The 22,817-nt window shown below is 38.3% G+C and overlaps 1 protein-coding gene across 2 annotated transcripts in view; it reads left to right on the forward strand.

Moving 5' to 3' along the window:
* Positions 1-6,569: 6,569 nt before the first annotated feature.
* Positions 6,570-22,817, forward strand: part of LOC122669122 (DNA-directed RNA polymerase 2, chloroplastic/mitochondrial-like) — a 31,148-nt gene continuing 14,900 nt past the window's right edge. For both annotated transcript variants that reach the window (XM_043865801.1, XM_043865802.1), the window contains exons 1-10: positions 6,570-7,707; positions 13,053-13,265; positions 13,345-13,478; positions 13,564-13,630; positions 13,807-13,865; positions 14,153-14,271; positions 14,467-14,579; positions 14,796-14,927; positions 15,015-15,431; positions 16,837-16,887. In XM_043865801.1, coding sequence (XP_043721736.1) covers positions 6,793-7,707; positions 13,053-13,265; positions 13,345-13,478; positions 13,564-13,630; positions 13,807-13,865; positions 14,153-14,271; positions 14,467-14,579; positions 14,796-14,927; positions 15,015-15,431; positions 16,837-16,887 — 2,220 coding nt within the window. In that variant the 5' untranslated portion in view covers positions 6,570-6,792. The remainder of the gene's footprint in view (positions 7,708-13,052; positions 13,266-13,344; positions 13,479-13,563; positions 13,631-13,806; positions 13,866-14,152; positions 14,272-14,466; positions 14,580-14,795; positions 14,928-15,014; positions 15,432-16,836; positions 16,888-22,817) is intronic.

A 22,817-nucleotide genomic window follows, 5' to 3' on the forward strand; every position in this document is an offset into this window, starting at 1 on the left:
GGGGCCCACAACCCTGCTCCTATTCAATTTCCTTTTTTTTTCTCTCAAGTTTATCCGTATGAATGGAAATCTGCAATGTCGTCGAGCTATGCATGGACCGGTGGGAGGATGATGATTTACTTACTCCTTTTTCCAATTATCTTTAAGGCCGGTTTTTTTAAAACCCGAGTCCTCTCAGCTCAACACTTCAACTCAAGCCCAACCCTACCAGGTTCATCCTTGCCCAGCCCAACCTTAATTGACCTTGATCAGGCCAGGTTACCTAATGATTGGCCCTTTTTTACCTTGATTTTGTTTGATTCAAGCTGGTCCAACGAACCCAAATAAATTATGTAGGAGTAATTGATTTGGTTTTTTTTTTATAAAAGTATAATCACACAAACCACACACCAATCCCAAAAGGTTAACAGACTTTTAGGACCGTGGAATGGTGGATATATTTTGGTTTTTATCTGTTGGACAATGTTGTTTATATGTTGTCAATTAGACATAAACTTATTTCAATTTCGAGATTGGATAGCAAAGGTTTTGTCTTCAACATTGCTAATGGTCAAATAGTATGCTATTTTGGATCACACCTAGTTGGTTTAGCTTCTAGCTTCATTATCTTCTTCTTTTTTTTTTTGGTAGAAGGTTTAGCTTCATTATCAGATGGTGATTTACATACTATTACCCCATCAATTGATAATGCTCTAAATTAAGGATGGAATGACTGACTAAAAATAATCTACTTTACTAGATTGACTTTTCAAATTTTGAAACATGTGTTAATTGCATTGAGAGGAACCTCAATAGAGCTATAAACAAAAGGGTAACTTTTAAGGAAGAAACTCTAGGGATAATATACATACTAAATATATTTATCATATTATCAACATGGAACCCATATATTTGCTCTTCGAGTCTGGCAATAGGGGAGGAGCTCATCAAGAGGAATATGAATATCGATCCTCATTGTGCTGGTCGTGGAGAGAAAATGGAGTCCATTGATCATATATTTCTACACTTTCCTTTTGCTCTAATTGTCTGGTTTGAAAGCTCATTATCCTTTCGAGTCCCAAATCAACCAAGTTTCTAGGTACAAGAATGGATTGGAAGTTGGTCCAAGGATCTGCAGCTCAGTAAAAAGGATTGGAAGGAATTCTCAAGCCTTTATGTCACATATTTTGATCGTTATGGCTGGCTCGAAATTACCTTATCGGAGGAAGACTTGGAGCCCAAACGAAGTGATCCAATATGCTTGTTCCCATCAATAGGAATTCCTCAATGCTCGGCAACTAGCACAACAAAGTATTGGTGTTTCAGAAGGAGGACAGCAACAACAAATTCCAGAAAGTGCTCTAAATGCGGTATGGTCATCGCCAAACTTCCCTTTTCACAAACTAAATTGTGATGCTTCGTGGAACTCAAATCAAAAGCTGTGTGGTACTGGATTGATTATCTGAAGCCATAATACTCAATCCATCATAGCAAAATCGAAAGTCATTACCTTTTGTTCAATTCTATAAGGCGAAGCCCCGGCGTTGTGCATTGGCCTTTTGGAAGTAATCTCTGAAAGCGTGGAATGTCTTATTGTTGAATCAAATTGTAAAGAGCTGATACTTTACATCCATGGTGACAACAGGCTCCCTCCCATCTCGATTCAACCTATTATATCGGATATCAAACATATCTCAACTTATTTCAAGGATTGTATTTTCTCTTTTATTCCTAGGGATGTTAACTATGTAGTAAACTCCCTAGCTAGGAAGGCCTTGTCTTGTACGTGTACGACAGTCTGGCCAAACTCCATTCCGTGGTTGGTTGAGTTGTTATCTCAAGCTTCTACGTGTTTTTCACGTTCTAATAAATAGTCCTTTTCCTACCAAAAAAAAAAAAAGAACCCATATATTCAAAACAAGTACCAATACAACTCCCACTGTCGAGAAAGCGGATTCATCGGTGGGACTGTTGGAGGGGAGAGGCAACGAAGCTCTCCCTACTCTAATGAATCTCTAGTCTTATAAGTGCATAACCGGTGTATCGATTAGAAACTAACCCTAATCCCAAGCGCTCGCCTTCATTGCGAGTGGTGAAGCGACCCCTAAAAAATAATAAAATAATTAACGTGATAAAGAAATTGCACATTGGCATCGTAAGGAAGTTTTTTCCTATATTACAATAGAAACAGTTTTCCTTTACCACTAGAGTGAAAATATTTTATTTATCACTGGTAACATGACCGTGCGATGGGACTCCTGGCCCACCCCAAACTCCCACCACTATTGTTTGGGGTCGAAAGGACCCCTCCCCATGGGCATCCAACAATATCGATGCCCATGATGAATGGAAACACAATTATATTTATGGAATCAGTAGTTGGTACCCATCCAATAATGATCTGGATCGAACAGATTTCTCTTGGGTCTTCGTGGTCCGATATAACACTTACATCAGTAACAGTAACATAAGCATGAGCGAGAGGAATTCATCCTTGTAAAAAAGAATGAAGTGTAGCCCCTTCCCACCGGCTCTACCTAATTGAGCTCTGCTTTATTGCTACTTCCCTGCCTCTCTTCTAGCTAATGCTTCCCTTTTAGCAATTGTTTTTTTCTTTTATAACCTTTTTACCCTTAGTCTATAGTCTATTCTAATACGTCAATATGGGATCGGCCTTTTCCATTACTTGTTATTTTTTATTTGGTAGTCTATAACCTTTTTTTTCTTTTTTTGAACACAACACTACCAAGATTTATAAAGTCGAAGTAATCCAGCAAGGCACTGGGAGTACAACAGGGATAGGAGGGGGGGGACTAACCACCATACATTTTAAAGAAATAAGCTTGAAGCTTGCGTAGCAAGGTAATGAGCCTCCGCATTGAACATTCGAGGAATGCAACGAAAAAAGACTGAAGAAAACAAAGTAACAAGAGAATCTATATCAGCTAGAATATCCAAAGTAGCCCAATCAGCCATTCTAGGCGAAGAGTGTAAAGCTGCTACAAGAGGCTGGCAATCAGAAAAAATGACCAAACACTGCAAGCCCATGCGAAGTCCCAACAAAAGGTTATCTCGTAATGCCTCAGCCTCCATAGCAGAGGGGGGGATACCAAACCCAACAGTACTCTGTGCCATCAAAAAGCGTCCAGAGCTATTCCAGATCACCACTCCACGGCCACCCCTTTGGGACAAAGATGACCAAAAATTGTCTGTGAATAAGAAATGGTAGGAGTCCAACAATAAAGGAATGGGGAACATGGAGAACATAGGCAGAACAGTACGAAGCTGCTCAGAATGATGGGCTGCTTGTCTGCCTTCTGCCACCAGAATGTCCACAGCACATATAGTGTTCCTAAGATCAGGATCACACTTGCGAAAAACTAAATGGCTGCGAGCTTTCCAAATAGCCCATAGTACCGAAACCTAGATGATGACAAAATCGCCACTATCTGTATAATTGCTGAACCGACTAAGGAGAAAGGAGATCTAGTCCTGAAACGTAGAGCCACAGAAATCCGAAACATCAATGCATAAAGAGGATGCCCTCCAGCAAGAGGGCACAAATGGATACTGTACAAGCAAATGCAATATAGTTTCAGACTCTATGTGACAAATAGGGCAAGTATCTATAGACAAGAGGTGTCTATTAGCTAGAGCACTATAGACAGCCAAGCTACCCGTGCAACAATGCTATAGGAAAATCTTAAGCTTGGGTAAGATATCCAAATTCCATATTTTTGATCATAGCAGATTAACAGTGGATGGGCTCTCAAAGGCTCCTGCAATTTTGTTGTCAAAAGCAGCAAAGTAGATTTAGCAAAAGCCCACCACCAAACTCCACTCTAAGCTCGAGGGCTAAGAGGAATGGTAAGAATATTGGTGGGCTCAAATTGGGAGAAGCAAGATCGAACTAGAGAGATATCCCACGTATGGGAAAGCGGATTGATAAGGTCAGCCACCACCGTAGGGCTATTACTAATGGGAGGGGATACTATACGACCGACAGGGATACCAGGGACCCAAGCATCATTGTAAATATTAATATGTTGTCCATTGCCAACCTTCTTTTGAATCCCACTAAGGAGGAGGGGACGTCCTTTCAACAGGTTGTTCTATGCCCAAGAAGAACTAGAGGGAACAGAAGTCTCTAGGAAAGAGGAATTAGGAAAATAACGACTTTTAAAGACTTGGACCCAAAGAGCATCGCTCTGGTGTATAAGTCGCCAACATTGTCTAGCTAAGAGTGTTTGATTGAAACAAGAAAAGTCCCTAAAGCCCATGCCCCCAGATTTCTTACTCAAGCAGAGTTTGCCCAATTTGATCTAATAGATGTCTTTATCTTTATTATCCTTCCACCAAAATCGTTTTAAGATTTTATCAAGATCATGACAAATGTTGGAAGGGAGGTGGAATATTGACATAGCAAACATCGGAATAAATGACAATACAGATTTAATAAGTACTTCCTTCCCAGTTGCAGAGAGGAGGTTTTCTTTCAAGCCAGAGAGCTTGGTACGAATTCGTTGAAGAATATTCTGGAAAGCTAGACGTTTTGAACGGTCAAAAGAAGTTGGTAGACCAAGGTACTTACCAAGATCATTGACTAAAGTAAACCCTGAAAGGGAAGAAATTTCATCTTTTAAGAGAGAAGTGGTATTGGGGCTAAAGAGAATGCAGGACTTGTTAAAGTTTATCTCTTGGCCCAAAACCGAACAATATTGACAAAGAATATCCAAGATTGTGTTACAACTACCCACATTTGCTTTTGCAAAGATAAGACAGTCATCAGTAAGAAACAAATGAGAGATCTTAGGTCTAGTTCTATTGGCTTGAAGGCCCGGGAGAGAATCGTTACTGGCAACCAAAGTGAAGTGATGGGTGAAAGCTTCTTGGCATAAGATAAAAAGATATGGGCTGAGGGGGCAGCCTTGCTGGAGACCCCTTTTGGGAGAAAAACGCCCAATAATAGAACCATTGACCCTCAAGTGGAATTCAACAATTGTAACACATTGCATAATCCAATGTACCCAGACCCTAGAAAAACCAAATTTGAGGAGGATTGCCTCGAGAAAACTCCACTCTATCCTATCATAAGCTTTGCTAAGGTCAAGCTTTATGGCCATGCTTCCTAGACGACCCGACTTGGTTTTCATGGAATGTAGGATCTCGTGGGCTATGTAGATGTTATCAGAAATCGAGCGAGAGGGGATAAAGGCACTTTGGTATGGTCCAAGAATAAGATTCAGAAAAGGTTTCATCCTATTAACCAAGCACTTGACATTTATTTTATAAAACACAGAACAAAGGTTGATAGGACAGAAATGACTCATGACTTTTGGATGTTTCTGTTTTGGTATAAGAATGACAACAGTTTTATTAAAGTCATGGAGCATGTACCCATTATTAAAGAACCTAAGAGTAGCAACAATGACATCAGACCCAATTATATCCCAGTTAGATTGAAAGAATTTTGTTGGCATCCCATCAAGGCCTGGAGCTTTGTAGGCCCCGATTTGTACTTATTGTGTACATAACCATTGCCATCCAAGTCTGCATTGCGTTTTGATAACATTGATTGGTGGGTTTTCAATCTCAATTTTTGAAAGTTTTTCCACATGGATTGTTCACCAGATCTAACCCATGCGCCTTCTGTTTCTAGATCTGAAATTCTGGAATTAACCAGGTCTGATTGTTACCATTCTTATCTGTTATGGAAGTTTTTTAGTTCAATCAAGTGAGGCTAGCTAGTTATCCATTCTTATTTGCAATAATACCATATGTATGGATTTTGGCTTTACAGGGAATGCACAAAACTCAATGCTTAAAATTCGCCATTATCGACGGTTAGACTAACTGTGAGTTCTTGATAGGATATGGCTGAAGCAAGAGTCTTATCATTGGTCATGGAAGATTTTTTGTTTTGGGGGGAAAAGAAACGCTAACTGGGCACGTGCGATATGTTCCTTGCGCCCAGACACAGGGGTAGGCAAAATGACCATCACACCCCTGGGACATTCCGCCTTTCCATGGGGCCCGATGATCATTTTGCCTGCCCCTCTGTCTAAGCGTAGGGGCATAGCGCACTGCACACACCCATGTAGCATTCTTTCTCTTTTTTTTTTTTAATTATATTATTTGTTAGATAACCCAAAAGACTTTATTGAAATCTTCCTCTTCGATATGTAAATATAAAAAAAGGAAAAATGTTTTTTTGGGGCAAGCCACGCCTAAAGCTCTAGATACCGTGTGGGCGAAAAGACCGCCTCCACCCCCATGAAAGATAGAAATTCTATCCCGAGATGTCAATGTGCGCTCATTGGCTGCTACGCGCACGTGGCCCCTGCACTCCCACACCGAAGATTACCAGCACTTCTATGGATGTAATGGACAGAGTCTAAGCTTTATGTTCTCCACCGACCGAGTGAAGTTCTCTGGTTAATATTTTTAGCAGAGTCGGCGAGTTCGAACAGTGTACGTACAGAGACTAGAGTCCTCACGACATGCAAATTAAGATCAGCCTAATCAAACCCGACTCAACGAGTCACGAGAGAGAGAGAACAGCAAAGATAGCTGGAAGAGAAAGGTTTAAGGAGGGTTTATAGCGGCTACTAGAGATAATCATTGAAGGGACCGTTCAAGTCAGGAAGGTTTCCGCTCTCATTTCTCATCCCTCTTTTCTGTCTCACCCTCTGCTTCCCTTTGATCTCATGACTTCGAAGCTCGTAGGCTTCGTTCAGGACCTGTTTGATTCATTTAACTTATCCTTGGATTCTAATTCATCGTTCTTTTTTCTTAAAAGTTGAAAAAAATTTGATGTCCAGTATTGGAACTCTCACATCCTCGACAACTCTCTGTAACAAGCTCGATTGCTTCGTTCCAGTCGATAAACCCACAATCCTTGGTCCAATTCCATCAAAGAAACAGCCCACAGTAGTTATGTGGAGATACATAGCAAAACATGCCTCTTCTAAAACGTTGGGATTTTACCAAGAACCCTCGTCGATATTGCCTACTCATTGTTTCCTGGGTTACTCCCTAGATTCGATTTTGCCCGACCGAAACAGAGCAGTTGAGCTCAAAAGCTACTTGGACACCGGGTTCCTTGGAAGAAATTCTCTTCGAAATTGGGAGTTACCATCGCAAGAAGATGATTTGGGGAGAATCAGTTTTGGGTGTTTCAGAAACTCGATCAAGGGTTACGCCAGTGTTGCCGAGGCCATCTGTTCGACTGATGCAGATGAAGATATTGCTGCAATTGGTGAAATTCAGGGATTGGAGATGAGGAAAGACGAGAAAGCGAATTCGGAGACCACGGTGCAGAGACGGCCGCAAAAACTGGTGGCACGTATGGGGCAAGGGAAGTATCTTATGCTTCGGAGGAGGCAAATAAGGATTGAAACAGAAGCATGGGAACAGGCTGCGAAAGAATACAAGGAGCTTCTTGTGGACATGTGTGACCAGAAGCTGGCACCCAATTTACCATACATGAAGTCATTGTTTCTTGGTTGGTTTGAGCCCTTGCGTGACGCAATTTTTGCTGAGCAGGAACTATGTAGACAAGGGAAGAACAGGACAGCTTATGCCCCGTATTTCGATCAGTTGCCGGCAGATATGATGTCGGTTATTACGATGCATAAGTTGATGGGCTTGTTGATGACAGGAGGTGAACATGGCAGCGCTAGGGTGGTCCACGCTGCTTGCCAGATAGGTGAAGCCCTGGAGCAAGAGGTATGTAAGATCTTATTTAAGCGACTAGCTGGGTTACAAGGAACATCATTTTCTTCCATATCAGCTGGCATAGCTCATATCGGTCCATTCACTTTGATTCATTTCATTTCCTGAAATTTTGAAGGTAGCTTGAATATTGATGGTAAAGTAGAGTATCTCTGCTGTTGTGATTTGTCCGTCGCGTCATAGATTTTCTAAGCCTAAATCTGTTTTTTTTTTTTTTTTTGGGGGAAAATAACCATAAATCTGTTATAAATAATCTAACTTGTGTAAATTTCTGTAGGGATTATTGGAGAGCTCCTTAGCGATGAATACCCATGGTTACCATTGGGTTACCATTGGATGAGATTATTTTTGTGCATCAAGGCGCTATGTAAAGATGACCTTTTCCTCTTTTGATCTCCCATTCTAAATTTGGAAGTTTAGTTGCCCGAATCTTCAATGCTTCCACTTTGAATCATCCCTTGGTATGTTGATGTGCTCTTTTAAATACATGTCCAACATGGACATGTATTAGAGTTTGACACACCAATACCATAGTTCGAAATCTCGGTCGAAGCCACTGAGATTCTGCAAAATGTTTTGGTTTTGACGAAGGTTGAAACGAAATTCCTAAATTTCGGTTTGGACTTGGTTTCTGTACAAAACAGTGCATATAAATCACTGTTTCGATCAAAATGGGATAAAAATTCGACTCATTTTGTGAGTTTCGAGTGGTTTCCCTTGTTGGAGGGGAGAAACTCTAAAAAACTCCAGATTTGGTATTTTTGGCCAAGTCACCTATATTTCTTGGTGGAACTAAGTGTTGAGGACTATTACAATGCATCTATAGTGATGATATGTCACATTTGAGCAAAATTTGTGTAAGATTCAAACTTAGGGATAAATCCTTTTTCCCCAAAGGTTTTGAGCCTTCCTGGAACTCTATGTTGATACTGACATGGAGTTGGAGAAACGGTTTTGTAGGGGTGTTTTAACTTTGGTTATACACTTGTACTGGACTACTTGTAACACTTCAACATTGTGTAATATTAAATGGTTTTTTTTCTTCATTCCTAATGCATATTTTGGTTGAATTTTGTGTTTTCTAATACTAAATTATAGTAGTATAGGCTATATTTGAGAAAGTATGTAGCAGGGTACACTACCAACCTGGGGTTACAAAACAAAACTATCATTTTGGGTTGTTTTCTTACAATCTAAAGGTTCCAATATATTTAAAAATGCTTAATTAGGGTTTTCCTGAAGTTTTGGGCTAAAATATGACCATTTGACCACTGAAATAGCCAAACGAAATGGCCAGCCGAAACATGCATAGTTTCAGTAATATATTCGGCCCCATTTAGTTGTGATAAGGCTGAGGAGTTATCAAACCCTTACCAATACACCATAGATTATTGGATGCGCATTCTATATTTCCTCCCTCTCTGTTCTTTTTTTGTGTGGCATGTCTAGCAGAAAATATGAATTCCATTTACACAAAAGAAAATTTCCAGGTTGAGAAAATCATTTGTATTGAGGTATACAAGTGATATGATTCGAAGATGTCGCCGTGTTTGACATTAAATTCCATTCATGGATGGGACACTGAATCCATTTTTTACTCTCTTTGAGTCAGACTCTTTGGCGAGCCTTGGTGCAACGGTTAAGTTGTGCTATTGCAACCTGTTGGTTGCGGGTTCAAAAATTGGAAACAGCCTCTCCTGCATAGCAGGGGGTTTGGCTGCGTACATTTGCCCCTCCTAGACCCTGCAGTAGCGGGAGCCTCATGCACTGGGTTGCTCTTTTTTTGAGTCAGACTCTTTGGTATGCATTAGATTTTGACTTTGATGTTCAAATCCATCACCCAATTTTGGGAGATCATTTGTACATTGTTCGTATTATTGTTACCTCGTTGAAAGCTTAGTGACATGAATCTTCCGCAATCCCACTGTAGAATCACCTGCTCCTACTCTGGCTTTGAAACCTGCTTATGCACTCCAACCCCCCCCCCCCCCACCAAAAAAAAAGAAGAAGAAAAGATGTAACAATCCAGTCATTGGGCAGATATTTTATTTATTTATTTATTTTTGTATTTTGACATTGTAACATTCATTCCGTTTTCAAATGGGTTATATATATTGGTAGAAAACTGTATTCTGAATCAATAAACACAACTGGAAAATGCTAACTTGGTGGTTTGAGATAGTCTAATTGGAGATATATTTGATTTCTTTATTTTTATTTCTTAAATTAGTAGCTCTATTTGCCTTGATTTGTCATTCATCTATGTTACTCCGCTTACCTAACATATTTTTAAATTTATGCTTTTAGAGAGACAAATCTTATTGCTGTCCTTTTGTCATGTCTTTATTTGACCAATCCCTTCTTGATCCATCTTGTTTTCTCTTTTAGTTTTAAATCGTATTTTTATCAGATCTTCGTTGTGCCAAACCCTTTGTGTTACCTTAAGCTTTATGCTATTACTACTACAAATATACACATCTGATTTAAGTGTATTTTTTTTTTTAATGGTAAATCATATCATTTCATATATTGGGAGTTATTTTCTAAATATTGTTGATCAGCTGTTCATTACTATTAAAAGGATTATAATACGTAAATCATGGCTATATTTATAAAAAATTGCTTGTGAAAGAACAATAGATTTACCTCTGAAGGGCTCAACTTGTATTGATGGACCACTATTTCATAGTGGGATCCTGTTACTTGGAACTTAGACATTAAGGGTGTGATAGTTATCATTCCATTTGTACTGATTCTGAAATCTTCATTGCCATAATGATCCTAGTGATCTCAGCATTAATTAATAGTCAAACCTTTTGAATTTCATTATCCTTTATAACTTTATTATGCAACTTAATGTTGTACAAAATACATATTCTTGTGAGCATGCAATTAACTTAATCTACAGCAATTTGATTGTCCTATGAAATGGTGTTCTGCTTAACGTGTTCGATATTTGTATTCATTTTACTTGCTCTGGATAACCAGTTCAAGAATACTAAAGTTATTTAAAGTTTTAAAAGAACAAAAAGGGAGAGAAAAAAAAAAAACAAAACAAAAAGAACAAAAAGGGAAAGAAAAATAGATAAAATTTGAAGGTGACTGAAAAGTTGAATGCGAGAAATAAATAATGCTCTGATCTTTCAGGTAAAGGAGTAAACAGTAGCAAGATTCATGGAGTCGAAGAAGACAATGAGATTAGGTGCCAGCTGGTCTGCTGTGCTTTCAGAAACGGTTTTAAGATAATCAGAACAAAGACGGAGTATATGGTGTGTAACCAAAGTTACACTAGGACGGATAATGAGGTGGTGATAATTGATGAGAGGGAGATTCCACAGAGTGATTATTTTAGGTGTCTTGGCTCAATCATAAATAAAGAAGGTGACATAGAGGATGATGTTTCACAGAGAATTAAAATAGGATGGATGAAGTGGAGAAGTGCGTCCGCCGTCCGGAGTGTTGTATGATCGGTGTATACCTTTAAAACTTAAAAGGAAAATTGTATAGGACAGTCATACGACTGGCTATGATGTATGGTTTGGAGTCATACTACCGACTATGATATATGGTGCGGAATGTTGGGCAGTTAAGAAGCATCATATAGATATACTCAATGTAGCGGAGATGAGGATGGTGAAATGGATGAGTGGCAAAACTGGGAAGGATAAAGTGAGGAATGATCATATTAGAGCTGGTTTGGGAGTAGCTCCGATACATGATAAGATATGAGAAAGTCATTTGAGGTGGCATGGGCGGCATGACCATGTTCAATGGAGGCCTTTGGATGTTCCAGTATGGAGGAGTGATTTAATTCTGATTGAAGGAACTAAAAGAGCCAAGGGTTTAAGAGAAGTTGTGAGAAAAGACATGCATAGTTTAGGCTTCGTATCAAGTATGACCTCGAATAGAACTGATTGGAGGGCAAGGATCCATTTAGCCAACCCATTTAGTTGGGATAAGGCTGAATTGTTGTTGTAGTACTTATTGTATATGGGAAAAGTGGGAAGATTTTGTGAATGACTGGTTTTGTATGTGAAACAGTTTAGTCTTTTGTGAGGGGAAAGGGCTCTCTTTTTTTTTTGTTGAGGGTCTGGTCTGGAGTATACCTGTTTTTTTTTTGTTTAACTTTTTTATTTCCACGAGCCTCCCCAGGGTAACAGTCTTCAGCAACCGTCCATGCATCAGTAGCACCTGAGCCTATACCAATGTTAAAAGACCACCTGCAAATAAGGTAGTGATGCCTCTTGACAAGGAGAAAGCTTTGTGCATACTAAAGCAAAGGCGATCATGCCCTTCGCAATGCTTCGTGGATCTTATGAAGAGCATTCGCTGGTATCAAAACAAATTGAAAAGCGGTTCGATTCCCGTTATACGCAATGTGGCAAAAAAACTGAAAAAAACGAGATATGCCTTGCCTGCATTAAGATTTAAAACTTGTCATCTACTTCCAGGAAATGTTTGGAACAGAGTACTTACAATAATACAACACTGCATTCCCCGAAGATTGAGGAGCAATACCAAACAATGATCCCACATCTTCTTCTGTTCACCAGGTTGAGAGTGTTTGACCAGTGCATCTCTTCTATTCCAACTTTCAATTTGATAGGGAAAGCCTAATAGAATACAAACGATGGTTGCTCGCAGCCAGGATCCCTGAACTGGCTCTCTCATCCTTAGTTGTTGGATCTAGAGGCATGTCTACCCCTCCGTGGAAGACCATTCATTTTTGGCTTTTTCTGGCTCTTTCTGATCTCATCCGTATTCCTCTTGATGTGGTGTGCCATCAATAAAAAAATACTTACATTAAAAAGAAAAGATAATGGGCAATTTAATGAGTTCAAGGTTAAAACCTTGAAAAATATAATGATATCAAAAGATTAGGATGATAAATTTTATCTGGAGCAGGACAATGCTGAAATACTAAGATTAGGAAGCATTTTAGAGATACTTGTAAGATTAAAATGGGTGACTTCTGGCGAATTTTGATAATTAATGCATGAAAAATTAGTGGTGTGGATGGTACATCTTGAGTTGATATTCATTTTTGAAGTTGGGCATAGTAGTGACATATAGTTCAAAATAGAGGAACTGAATCAGATTACAATAAATCACCTTGTTTGGGAGTTGCAACTTTTCATGTTCTTTACATGGTTAGGGCGGCTCTCCAATGGCTAAATTTCAAAGTGCAACTCTTTAATCTTTATTAAATAAGTTCAAATTGCTCCTTTAATTGACACTTCTTGTTTCCCTTTTCTCTCCCCCTCCCCCTTCTTTGGGTTTTCACTATATAAAGGGTGAGAATTATTCATTAATTAACTTTGGAATGGATGATGGATCAGGTTAGGATACACAAGTTTTTGGAGAAGACAAGGAGAAAGACTAACAAAGATAAGAAAAACCAAGAAGGTGAATGTGATCCTGTAACCATAGAGCAAGAAAAGCTAAGAAAGAAAGTTAATAACTTGATGAAAAAACAAAAGCTGCAACAGTTGAGGCACGTACTGAAGGGTCAGGATGATTCAAAGCCATGGGGCCTGGAAGCTCAGGCTAAGGTTTGCATTCTTTGCATAGTTTCCGGAAGAAAGTTTTTTCCCCCCCTTGTATTGATGTAAGAATGGTCATATTTTCCAGATTGGGAGCCGTTTAATTGAATTGTTGATGCAAACAGCATATATACAACCTCCAGTTGACCAAGCAGCAGATGGTCCACCTGATATTCGGCCTGCATTTAGGCACAGCTTGAGAACTGTTTCAAAAGAAGCACAGTAAGGTTTCATTCCTTTCTGAATAACATTCATTCATTATCTATGAACGCAATGGTTAATATATTTTTGACCTTTCTTCTAACAGGAAATCCAGCAGAAGATTTGGGGTCATTGAATGTGATCCTTTGGTTCACAAAGGATTGGAGAGGACTGTAAGTCAATTCCCTATTGTTGGAGACTTTGACATGATTTGACTTATAGTATAGTTGTTCTTCACTACAAATAAATCAGTTTAATTTGATTGAGGCGTGTTGAAACATCGGAAAATACTCTCTTGCATAAATATATTGGTTTCAGGCGCATAAACAATTGCTTTTGCACATAACAGGCAAGGCACATGGTGATCCCTTATATGCCAATGTTGGTGCCTCCAGTCAACTGGACAGGGTATGATGCTCCAAGTTTCATCATCAGTATTTTGTTCTTTCTTGTCTAATTTAGCAGTTGGTTCTGACTGGGAAATATTTTTGTTTTGGAGATAATAATTTACTTCATTTGGGTGAATAGTTATTTCCATCTCTTTCTCTTAGGTAAAAAATTCTACACAAGATAATCAATGCTTTCAAATGATTCAACGTCTTAGCTAAATACTGACAAGCAGCTGGCCACAATTTTCTCATGTTTTCACAATTTCATTTCACTCTGTGATGGTCTTTCCTTATTTCTTTATGCAGATATGACAAAGGTGCATACTTGTTTTTACCATCTTATGTCATGCGCACACATGGAGCTAGACAACAGCGTGAAGCAGTTAAGAAGGTTCCACAGAAGCAATTAGAATCAGTTTATGAGGTTTGAGAACTTGTATTTTGTTATTTTGTTCCCTTTTCTCTGTTATTTGATGGGCTAAAGTTTCCTGTTGGATCTTTTTAACTGTCTCAATACCCTTGTGATCCTCTGTGCCCGCATTCTTCGAGTTTCGACTTATATTTACCCATCTGTGTATATTTGCCTTTCTGCTTGTTGCAAAAGTCACTATATTGATATTCACTGGATACACTTGGCAATACCAAATGGAGGGTTAATAAAAGGGTACTTAGTGTTGTGGACAGAATATGGGCTAGTGGAGGTCGTCTAGCTGACTTGGTGGACCGTGAAGATGTGAGTCAACTTAATGGAAGTAATGTTTTTTTTTAGTACATTTATTGAACTATATTTTCTCATTCTTGTAAATGGATGTTCCTAAAATTATATGTTATTGTTTTTATTATTTTTGGTTCTGCCTTTCTGGAGCTTGACAAAGTGAGCAGTGGCCGAATTATCTACTGAATTTAGAAATGTTCTCATATCTGTCTCTTTTAATTTTGTTCATTTCAGGTTTCTTTACCAGAGGAGCCAGACACAGAAGATGAAGAAGTGCTTAAAAAATGGAAGTGGAAAATTAAAACTGCGAAGAAAGAGAATAGTGAGAGGCATTCACAGCGGTGTGACATAGAACTTAAACTTGCTGTAAGACTTTTGGGGTTCCATGCCATCTTCCAGTTAGGGTACAGATGATCAGATAGAAAATTTACTGATTATCTTACTTTGGAGCAGGTAGCCCGGAAAATGAAGGATGAGGAAGGTTTCTTTTACCCACACAACCTTGACTTTCGAGGCCGCGCATATCCCATGCATCCTTATTTGAACCATCTTGGTTCGGATCTGTGTCGGGGAGTCTTGGAGTTTTCTGAGAGGCGTCCCCTTGGAAAGTCAGGATTGCACTGGCTCAAGATACATCTGGCCAATGTATATGCTGGTGGTGTGGACAAATTGTCCTATGATGGTCGAATAGCATTTACTGAAAACCACTTGGATGATATATTTGATTCTGCAGACAGACCACTAGAGGGTAGGCGGTGGTGGTTAAATGCAGAGGATCCATTTCAGTGCTTAGCAACGTGTATCAATCTTTCTGAAGCACTGAGAAGCTCCTCACCAGAAACAACCATCTCACATATGCCTATTCACCAGGTACATTCTGGTGTTGGGAATTTTTAGCCTGGGGAAAGCATCCTGCCATATGGTTATATGTTTATATCTGTATATACTTAGCCAAGTTTGATCATGCTGGCCTTGATTTTTGCATGTGGAGGGTTGATGTGGTTGTTCTGCAATTAGATAGATGGCTGATCCTCTGAACTGGTCACATGTCATTTTCATGGCCTACCATTATTGTAGTAGGCAGTAAACCAATTTAAAATTTTTGATCAATTCTTCAAATGTTTTATTCTCCCACTTGGAGAACTTCTATTGGTCTGAGATTTTACCCAAATGGGACCACTTAGAAGGTGATATGGGTTACAAGAAGGTCTTTTTCAAGATGTTGGACTCTTGAGTGGAGCTTGGCTACTCAATGTGTAGCGTACAAGTGTCTTATGTAGAAATCAGTAGAAAAGCAATCGACAATGATGTTAATATATTAAAAGTATACTTTCCCTGCCTCTTCTGCTATTATAATTATAACATAAAAAATTGACGATCTTTTTGCTCCCTTTGCCTCTCATTCTGAGTTCTTACTCTCTTTTAATGTCTTGCTTCCACTTGGCTTGAACAGAAGTTGTGCCTAGGATTTGGGACCTCAGTAGCCACCCCAGTTTGATTGGCTTCTGATATGATCTCTGCCAGCCCTGTGTCATATGTGCTTGTAGTTCTTACGTCCTTCCGGAAATGTGGGACCACTGGCTTTGCATTTAAGTCATGATATCATACTAAGACGTGATACCTGGACTTATTTTTTAAAATACCAAAGCACCTGTTTAGACATATCATGCCAATGATATTGATACGACATATAAAATGTGTCGGATGTACCAAATCCATTTCCCTCCCCCACCCACTGCCCAAAAAAATAAAGTTAAAATATTTTTGGAGGGGGTACACTTCTATTTTTTGAATATGTTAAAAAAAAAATGGATTAGTATTCGAATTCTTTGCACTTTTGACTCTGCACATTGTAGAAGTTCAGTACACAATCACATTTAGAGTCCTACATGCCAGGTTCATGTTCAAATTGCTTCATTTTCTGCTAAATGTCTCCATTCTTATTGATAAATAATAAAGGCAACCAGATTATTACATTTCTTGCTTAGAAATTGTATATTATTGTTATCTATTATATCTCCATTTCCTTCAGGTTGGCATACCCATATTATCTGATGAGTCCCATATTCTAAGATATAACAGTTAGACAATTCTGATTCTTAGACTCACACTTGCCTCTGACACCTAAAACCGAACTCCTGTAAAATAGATTAAGATATGCATGCGTTTAGATCATCTCATGTCAGTAGATTAAGATATGCATGAGTTTAGATCATCTCATGGCAGTTAACTTGATGTGAGATTGTTTTGGTTTTCACTATTATTTTTGTTTCAGGATGGTTCATGTAATGGATTACAACACTATGCTGCTCTTGGAAGAGACACGGTAATGATCTTTTCATTCTGCTAATTGATGTTATTTTGTTGCTAATATTCTGCTCTTGATGGTTTCTGCTTACATAGTTGAGACGGATATAATAAAAATTCAGTTTCTGACAACATAATGTGCCCTTATTATTTCTTGTTTCTCTGAAACAAATTATAAAATATCTTAGCAGCATCATCATGTTGTTGCAGTCATTATGATTAGATGAATCACTTAATAGAGGAATTCATTTCTCCTGATGAGTGACCAGATCTGCAGAAAATTAAAGAAAGTCAATTGTGGGCCCGCATAGTCCACTTGGACCAGTTCAAAGTAGTTAGAATAGTCTTCGAGTCATGTGACTGAATGTGTCAAGGTTTTTCTCAGCTGCAGAGGTATATGTCATTAATGAAAATTTGTTGCAATACTCAATGACTTGAAGTTAGTAGGGGTTTTATATACTAGTACTGTATTATAGGATGGATTAAGGTAGTAGTATAGGTTTTTTTGGCATAGTTGTCAAGGCGTCGCCTAGGCGTCCAGGTGGTTTTCTAGGTGCCTAGGCGGCTGGCACCCTATTGTAGGGCGCCTTGAACTGGTTTAATTGATGTTGAACCAGGTTCGGGCACTTATTTATGTCAAATATCATTTAAGTAAATAAAATAATTTTTGTTATTTCGTTTACTTAAGATATTATTCATAAATAAGCAAATACCCCCTATTTGAATCCAATAAAAATAGTTAAAAAATCAAATTGCAGGAGGATAAAAAGTCAATCCTCCAGTTCAAGCACAAAAACTAAATTTTTGGAGGTAGGTGAAATTTTCACCTTTCTAATGTTGGGGTTTTTCTCAAATCTAAAAATTCCATAAATCTTAATATGGTAAAACATTGCTAAAAACCAAAAGTGCAGTAAAATATTCATTTGTTTTGATATCTAAAAAAATATTTTAATTCAGTGCGATTTTGACAGCATTCGCGCACACCAAATAAGGTTTGACCGGAATATAACTCCTTCAAATATCAGATATAAGCAATCTTGGATTTGTTGGAAAGCTGGTTTTGTGCTCTATCTAATACAAAAAGTCTCATGTAAAAATAAAATCATTTGATCAATCAAATTTATTAGAGAACAAGAACATTTCTCTAAATTTAGAGCAAGTTAATTACTTATTGATAAGATCATATTTTCTAAGAACAGTATAAACTAAATGTGAGACTAGTTATACTTGAAAATGACCAATTCCAAGAACATATAAACCAAATGTATGTTTTGATTGTTTCAAACTTCCAATAGCTTGTTTTTTCAATTATGCTGTCTTCTATTTCTATGTTTATTTTTCATGACTTGATGTGGCTTAATATTGATTTTTGATGACTTGATGTGGCTTAATGTTGACTTTTGATGACTTCATGCGACTTAATGTTGATTTTTGATGATATAAAGTACATGTTGTAGCATACTAAATAATGTTAGAAAAAAGGGAAAATAAAAAATAACACTTGGTCTATCCACCGCCTAGGCGGGCGCGCCTAGTTGCCTAAGCACTTAGACACCCCTCCACCGCCTTGGGTCGCCTTGCCACCTTGACAACCATGGTTTTGGGGATTCTGTTCATCTTTTCTTGTTGGACGAGAATTGATTATTAAGCAATCTAATGCCTACATTTATGAGCTCAGAGTTTGAGTATCTCTTTGTTTGTTGTGAGAGAGAACGGAGTTGAGGGAAAACATAGCTTTGTTAGAGCTAAAGTTGGAAGAGCCTTAGTTGATGCCAAGTGCTATTGCCAGCCTCTTTTATCCTTTTTTTTGTGTATAAATTTATTGAAACCATTATCAGAAACAAATATACATAGAAGTTAGAAATACACAATCATACGACGAGCCAGCCTCGTTCTTCTTCACCTCTCTAGATTTATCAGGAAAAAGATAGCTATCAGTTTATTCTATTGGTAACTTTGATTATTTTACATTGGATTATTCATTTATTACATACCACACAGTCGAGTTTATAGAGCTGCTATTAAGTTTGAACCTGATATCCAAAGGCCATAATTCTGCGCAGCAACAGAGATTGGTTTTAACTCCATATCTACCCATTGTGATCGTTCAAGGTTTCTCTAGCTTTCATCTAATCCTATATATCTTACAAAATCTGAGGTTGGATTCTGGTGGTCTTTTGAGTTACAGAATAATTCTTGTTTAGTTTTGCTTCCTCTTCAATTGTTTTAAATATGTTTGAGTACTGTTGGGTAACTTCTTTTTTTATTTGGGGTGGGTGGGTGGGGACAGATTCTTGTGAAGTTTAGGAGGGGTGGAGTGGTAACTTCTGAATGTTAGGAAGGGTGGAGTGGGTAACTTGATTTTTCTTTTGGGGGGGGGGGGGGTGGGAATTCTTCTGAAGTTTAGGAGGGGTGGGGAAGAGAAAAAGGAGTGGTTGTTGGCTGGTTGGTTGGAATTGGGAAAGGTTGAAACTTTAGTGAAAGAAACTGAAAATAAACAAATTTAAATAGATTTGGAAACTATTGAATGACTTTAGGGAGTAATAATGATGAAGAAAGGGGGGGGGGACTTTGGAGAAAACTCAAGGAAACCAGTATGGTTGAGAGATTTAAGGGAGAAAAAAGAAGCTTATGCCTTATAGAAGCCATGTCACCTAATAGCGTGGATGGGGGTGGGCGGTATAGAGAAACCTGGCTAGAGGAGACAAATAAGAAGACTGGGTTCTGGGGGTTTGCTTAAGTATATGGATAGACAGAGAATATATTTACAGAAAAGAGCTGCTCATATTATTTTGTTATTTATGATGTTGCTTAACTACCCTCTTTTCACCTTCCGAAATGATCATCGTTTGCTCTTTTGCGCGCTTAGGCTTATAAACCAAAGAAGGTTGGGTCTTCAATATGGTATTTCAACCTTGCTAATATGGAGGTGGGAAGCAACACCTAGGTTTCGGGTTTTAAATAACTGTGTAAACTTGTATCCTCTTAATGGAATATCTCTCTTTTCATTTTAGATTTGTTTTAACTATAGTATTTGGAGTATTTGTTGCTGATGCGCTCTTTTTTGGATAATGTTAAGATTTTGTGGTATTGATATGAGTGGATGGAGTTATAGTAATTGAAAATGGAAAGGGAGTAAGAAGGTTGAGACATTGTCTTGCTAAGGTAGAGCTATGAGGACTTAAAAAACTCAAGGAACAGGAAGGAGTAGTGTTTGCTGGTGCAGCACTACTCCTCCCATACTTTCTTTCCTTGATATCTAAGGATTGAGGGATCAGGAATTCAGGATCAGGGATCTGATCCTTGACTACAGTTGGCATAGATCTGCTAATTCTGGTTGAAACTAAGCCTTGGCTGATCCTGAGCTGATCTGCTTGGAATAGGGCTAGGTCTTGGGTTTTTTTTTTTTTTTTTTTTTTTTTTGGGGGGGGGGGGGGGGGGTTAGATTGGATGGTATTTTCTTTTCTTGATGGGTGGCTGCTTCTTGTTTCCTTGTATTAGTTATAAACAGTGAGGCACTCAACATAATTGTGCGACTGTATCATTTTTGTGTAAGTTTACAAAAGATGATTTCATGATGAAAGCTAGCTCTTGAACAACTTCCGTATGCCCTAGTTAAATTCCACCCATCTCTTAGAAACAGGCAATTTTGATGTCTTTTGAGAACTCAATAAAAATGCAAGACCAGTCAGTAGTGGTCAGCCAACAACTGTGGTTTCTGAAAACAATTCTATTCATAGAAGGGGGGAAAAAAAGAATAAAGAGGACTAAGCATGAAAAGGAGTTTAGCAATAAACTTTTTTTGGGGTTAATTTGATGTAGGGTGGTTTCTTGTCTCTGTATTGGAGTTTTTAATTTTTCATCGCCCCCCTACAAAAAAAAAAAAAAAACCCACCTGGAGGTGTTTTACCATGTTGCTTCTGTGCCAGGTGTTTGTTTTTGCATTGTGGTGCTGCAGTTGGGATCTGATGGTTTAGGCTTCTCATTCCCTTGTACTTGTTTCTTTTTTTTTTTTTTTTTTTTAACAAAATAAGAAATTAGAAAATGCTCTCATGTTTTCAGTTCTCTTAAAATTGGGATTTGGGAGGCATATTGATGAAAAAAGATATATATTAGGAGAGCTAGTTCCACAAAGCAGCTAAAGTGCTTAATAAGTAACACAATATCATTCTACTTTTTCTGAAGTACTCTTTAATGTAGTCCTAGGTAGGAGTAATCCCACTAGGAGCCAGGGTAATGGGTTCACCTAACAAGGCTGGCCGATTGGGATAACTAGGCTAATTAGGGCAGAATGAGGGTTAGGGTTAGGGTTTCGAGCTAAGGTTTTATTTGGTAATGATGTGCAGGTTTTTATGAGTCTATTAGTGTAGGTTTGGATCAATTTCGATGAAGTTGGAAATCTAGGGTTTCGGGTTAGAGGCCTTATGAAAATGGACTGTTTGTGAGATCTAGGGTTTAGGGTTTGGGTTTGGGTTTTAATGGAGCAAGGAGATGAAGGGGTTAGAGTGGGAGTTTGGGGCTGAAATTTGAATCGAGTCTCTCTTAGGGTTTGAAGAAGACTTGATCAAATTTTTAGCAGATTCTAATGGTTAGATTTGGCTGGGCAGAATTCTCACGAAAATCACCTTGTATGTGACCTTATAGAAGGAAGAAGAATAGTTGCAGAATTTCTTACTTGTTACAGGTCTTCAATGGCAGCAACTTTGAAGATGAACAATGGGGTCTCCCGATCTTCACAATGCAAGGAGATAAGTAGCAACCCTTCCGATCTTCACAATGCAAGGAGTTGATTGGAGATCCACCAATCCCTTCCACCTTGAGATCCACAAGGATATACACTCACAAGAGCAACAGCAATGGCAGCAAGCATAAAGCTAATTTTTATTAATCAAATTCGTATGTAATGCTGGCCTCCCTTACAAACTTATATAGAAGACTCAAAAATAGACTTAGACACTAAAAAGGAATGGCCTAACCTTATCCCTAACCTATTAGGTAACTTAAACCAACTAGGAAACTGAAATACTAAAAGAGATAGACTCAAAACATGGCTGGACTTATAGAGTCCTAATCCAGCCCAACTTACATCACATGACCACTTAAGTTGTCACATGACCACTTAACCAAGTCACATGGTCACTTAAATTGAACCAATTGGATGCAACCAATTTAAATCGGTTCAATTAAAAAACATAAACATAAACTAAGTATTGGGCTAATCCCGTATGCAACCTATGTACCCCTAGTTTAGGCTCATTAAAGTGGCCTAATACATAGAAAACCCTTGGGAACAAAGGCCCAACATGTATGTAACTCAACCCTAGACTTATTCCCAATGAAACAAGCCCTATTTGGTGATGAATCTACATCACTCTTATTGAGGGATTCAACTAAATTACTGACCAGCCTTGGCATCCGTTATTGTGTGATATTCTCTCTAGGTGAAGGCCTAAGCCTCTTTAATGCAGTGCAAATATTTTTATGGACACTGTATGATGTGGATTTGACTGCTCATGATAAGCTAGTTTCCTTGCAAACAAAGAATGAGGGAATGAGAAAATATAGAGCCATAGGGTGATGGGTAGACCTTTACTGTGTTAGTATTGCCTTTCATAGGGCTTATCTAAGCAAAGAGCCAAATACTGTAGCACCTTAAGAATGCCCCACAACTGATAGATGGACCTAGGTTCCCAATACACCACCCATCAAATCCAAACAAATGGGTATAGTAGTACTGTAGTACAAATCAATACAGCTCTCAACAGAATCAGCTCAGAGATGTATATAGTAGTTCAACTTTTGATTTTTGATTTTCGGAGTAGTAAAAATATGGTGAGTATATGACAATATAATAGTTAATTAGCTGAAGTAACAGCCCAAGAAAATGAAAATTGCTAATGACAGTTATAACTACATGTACCTGTCAGTCAGCACACTTTGAATCTATGC

Source organism: Telopea speciosissima, chromosome 7, assembly GCF_018873765.1.
Source record: "Telopea speciosissima isolate NSW1024214 ecotype Mountain lineage chromosome 7, Tspe_v1, whole genome shotgun sequence".
NCBI lineage: Eukaryota > Viridiplantae > Streptophyta > Magnoliopsida > Proteales > Proteaceae > Telopea > Telopea speciosissima.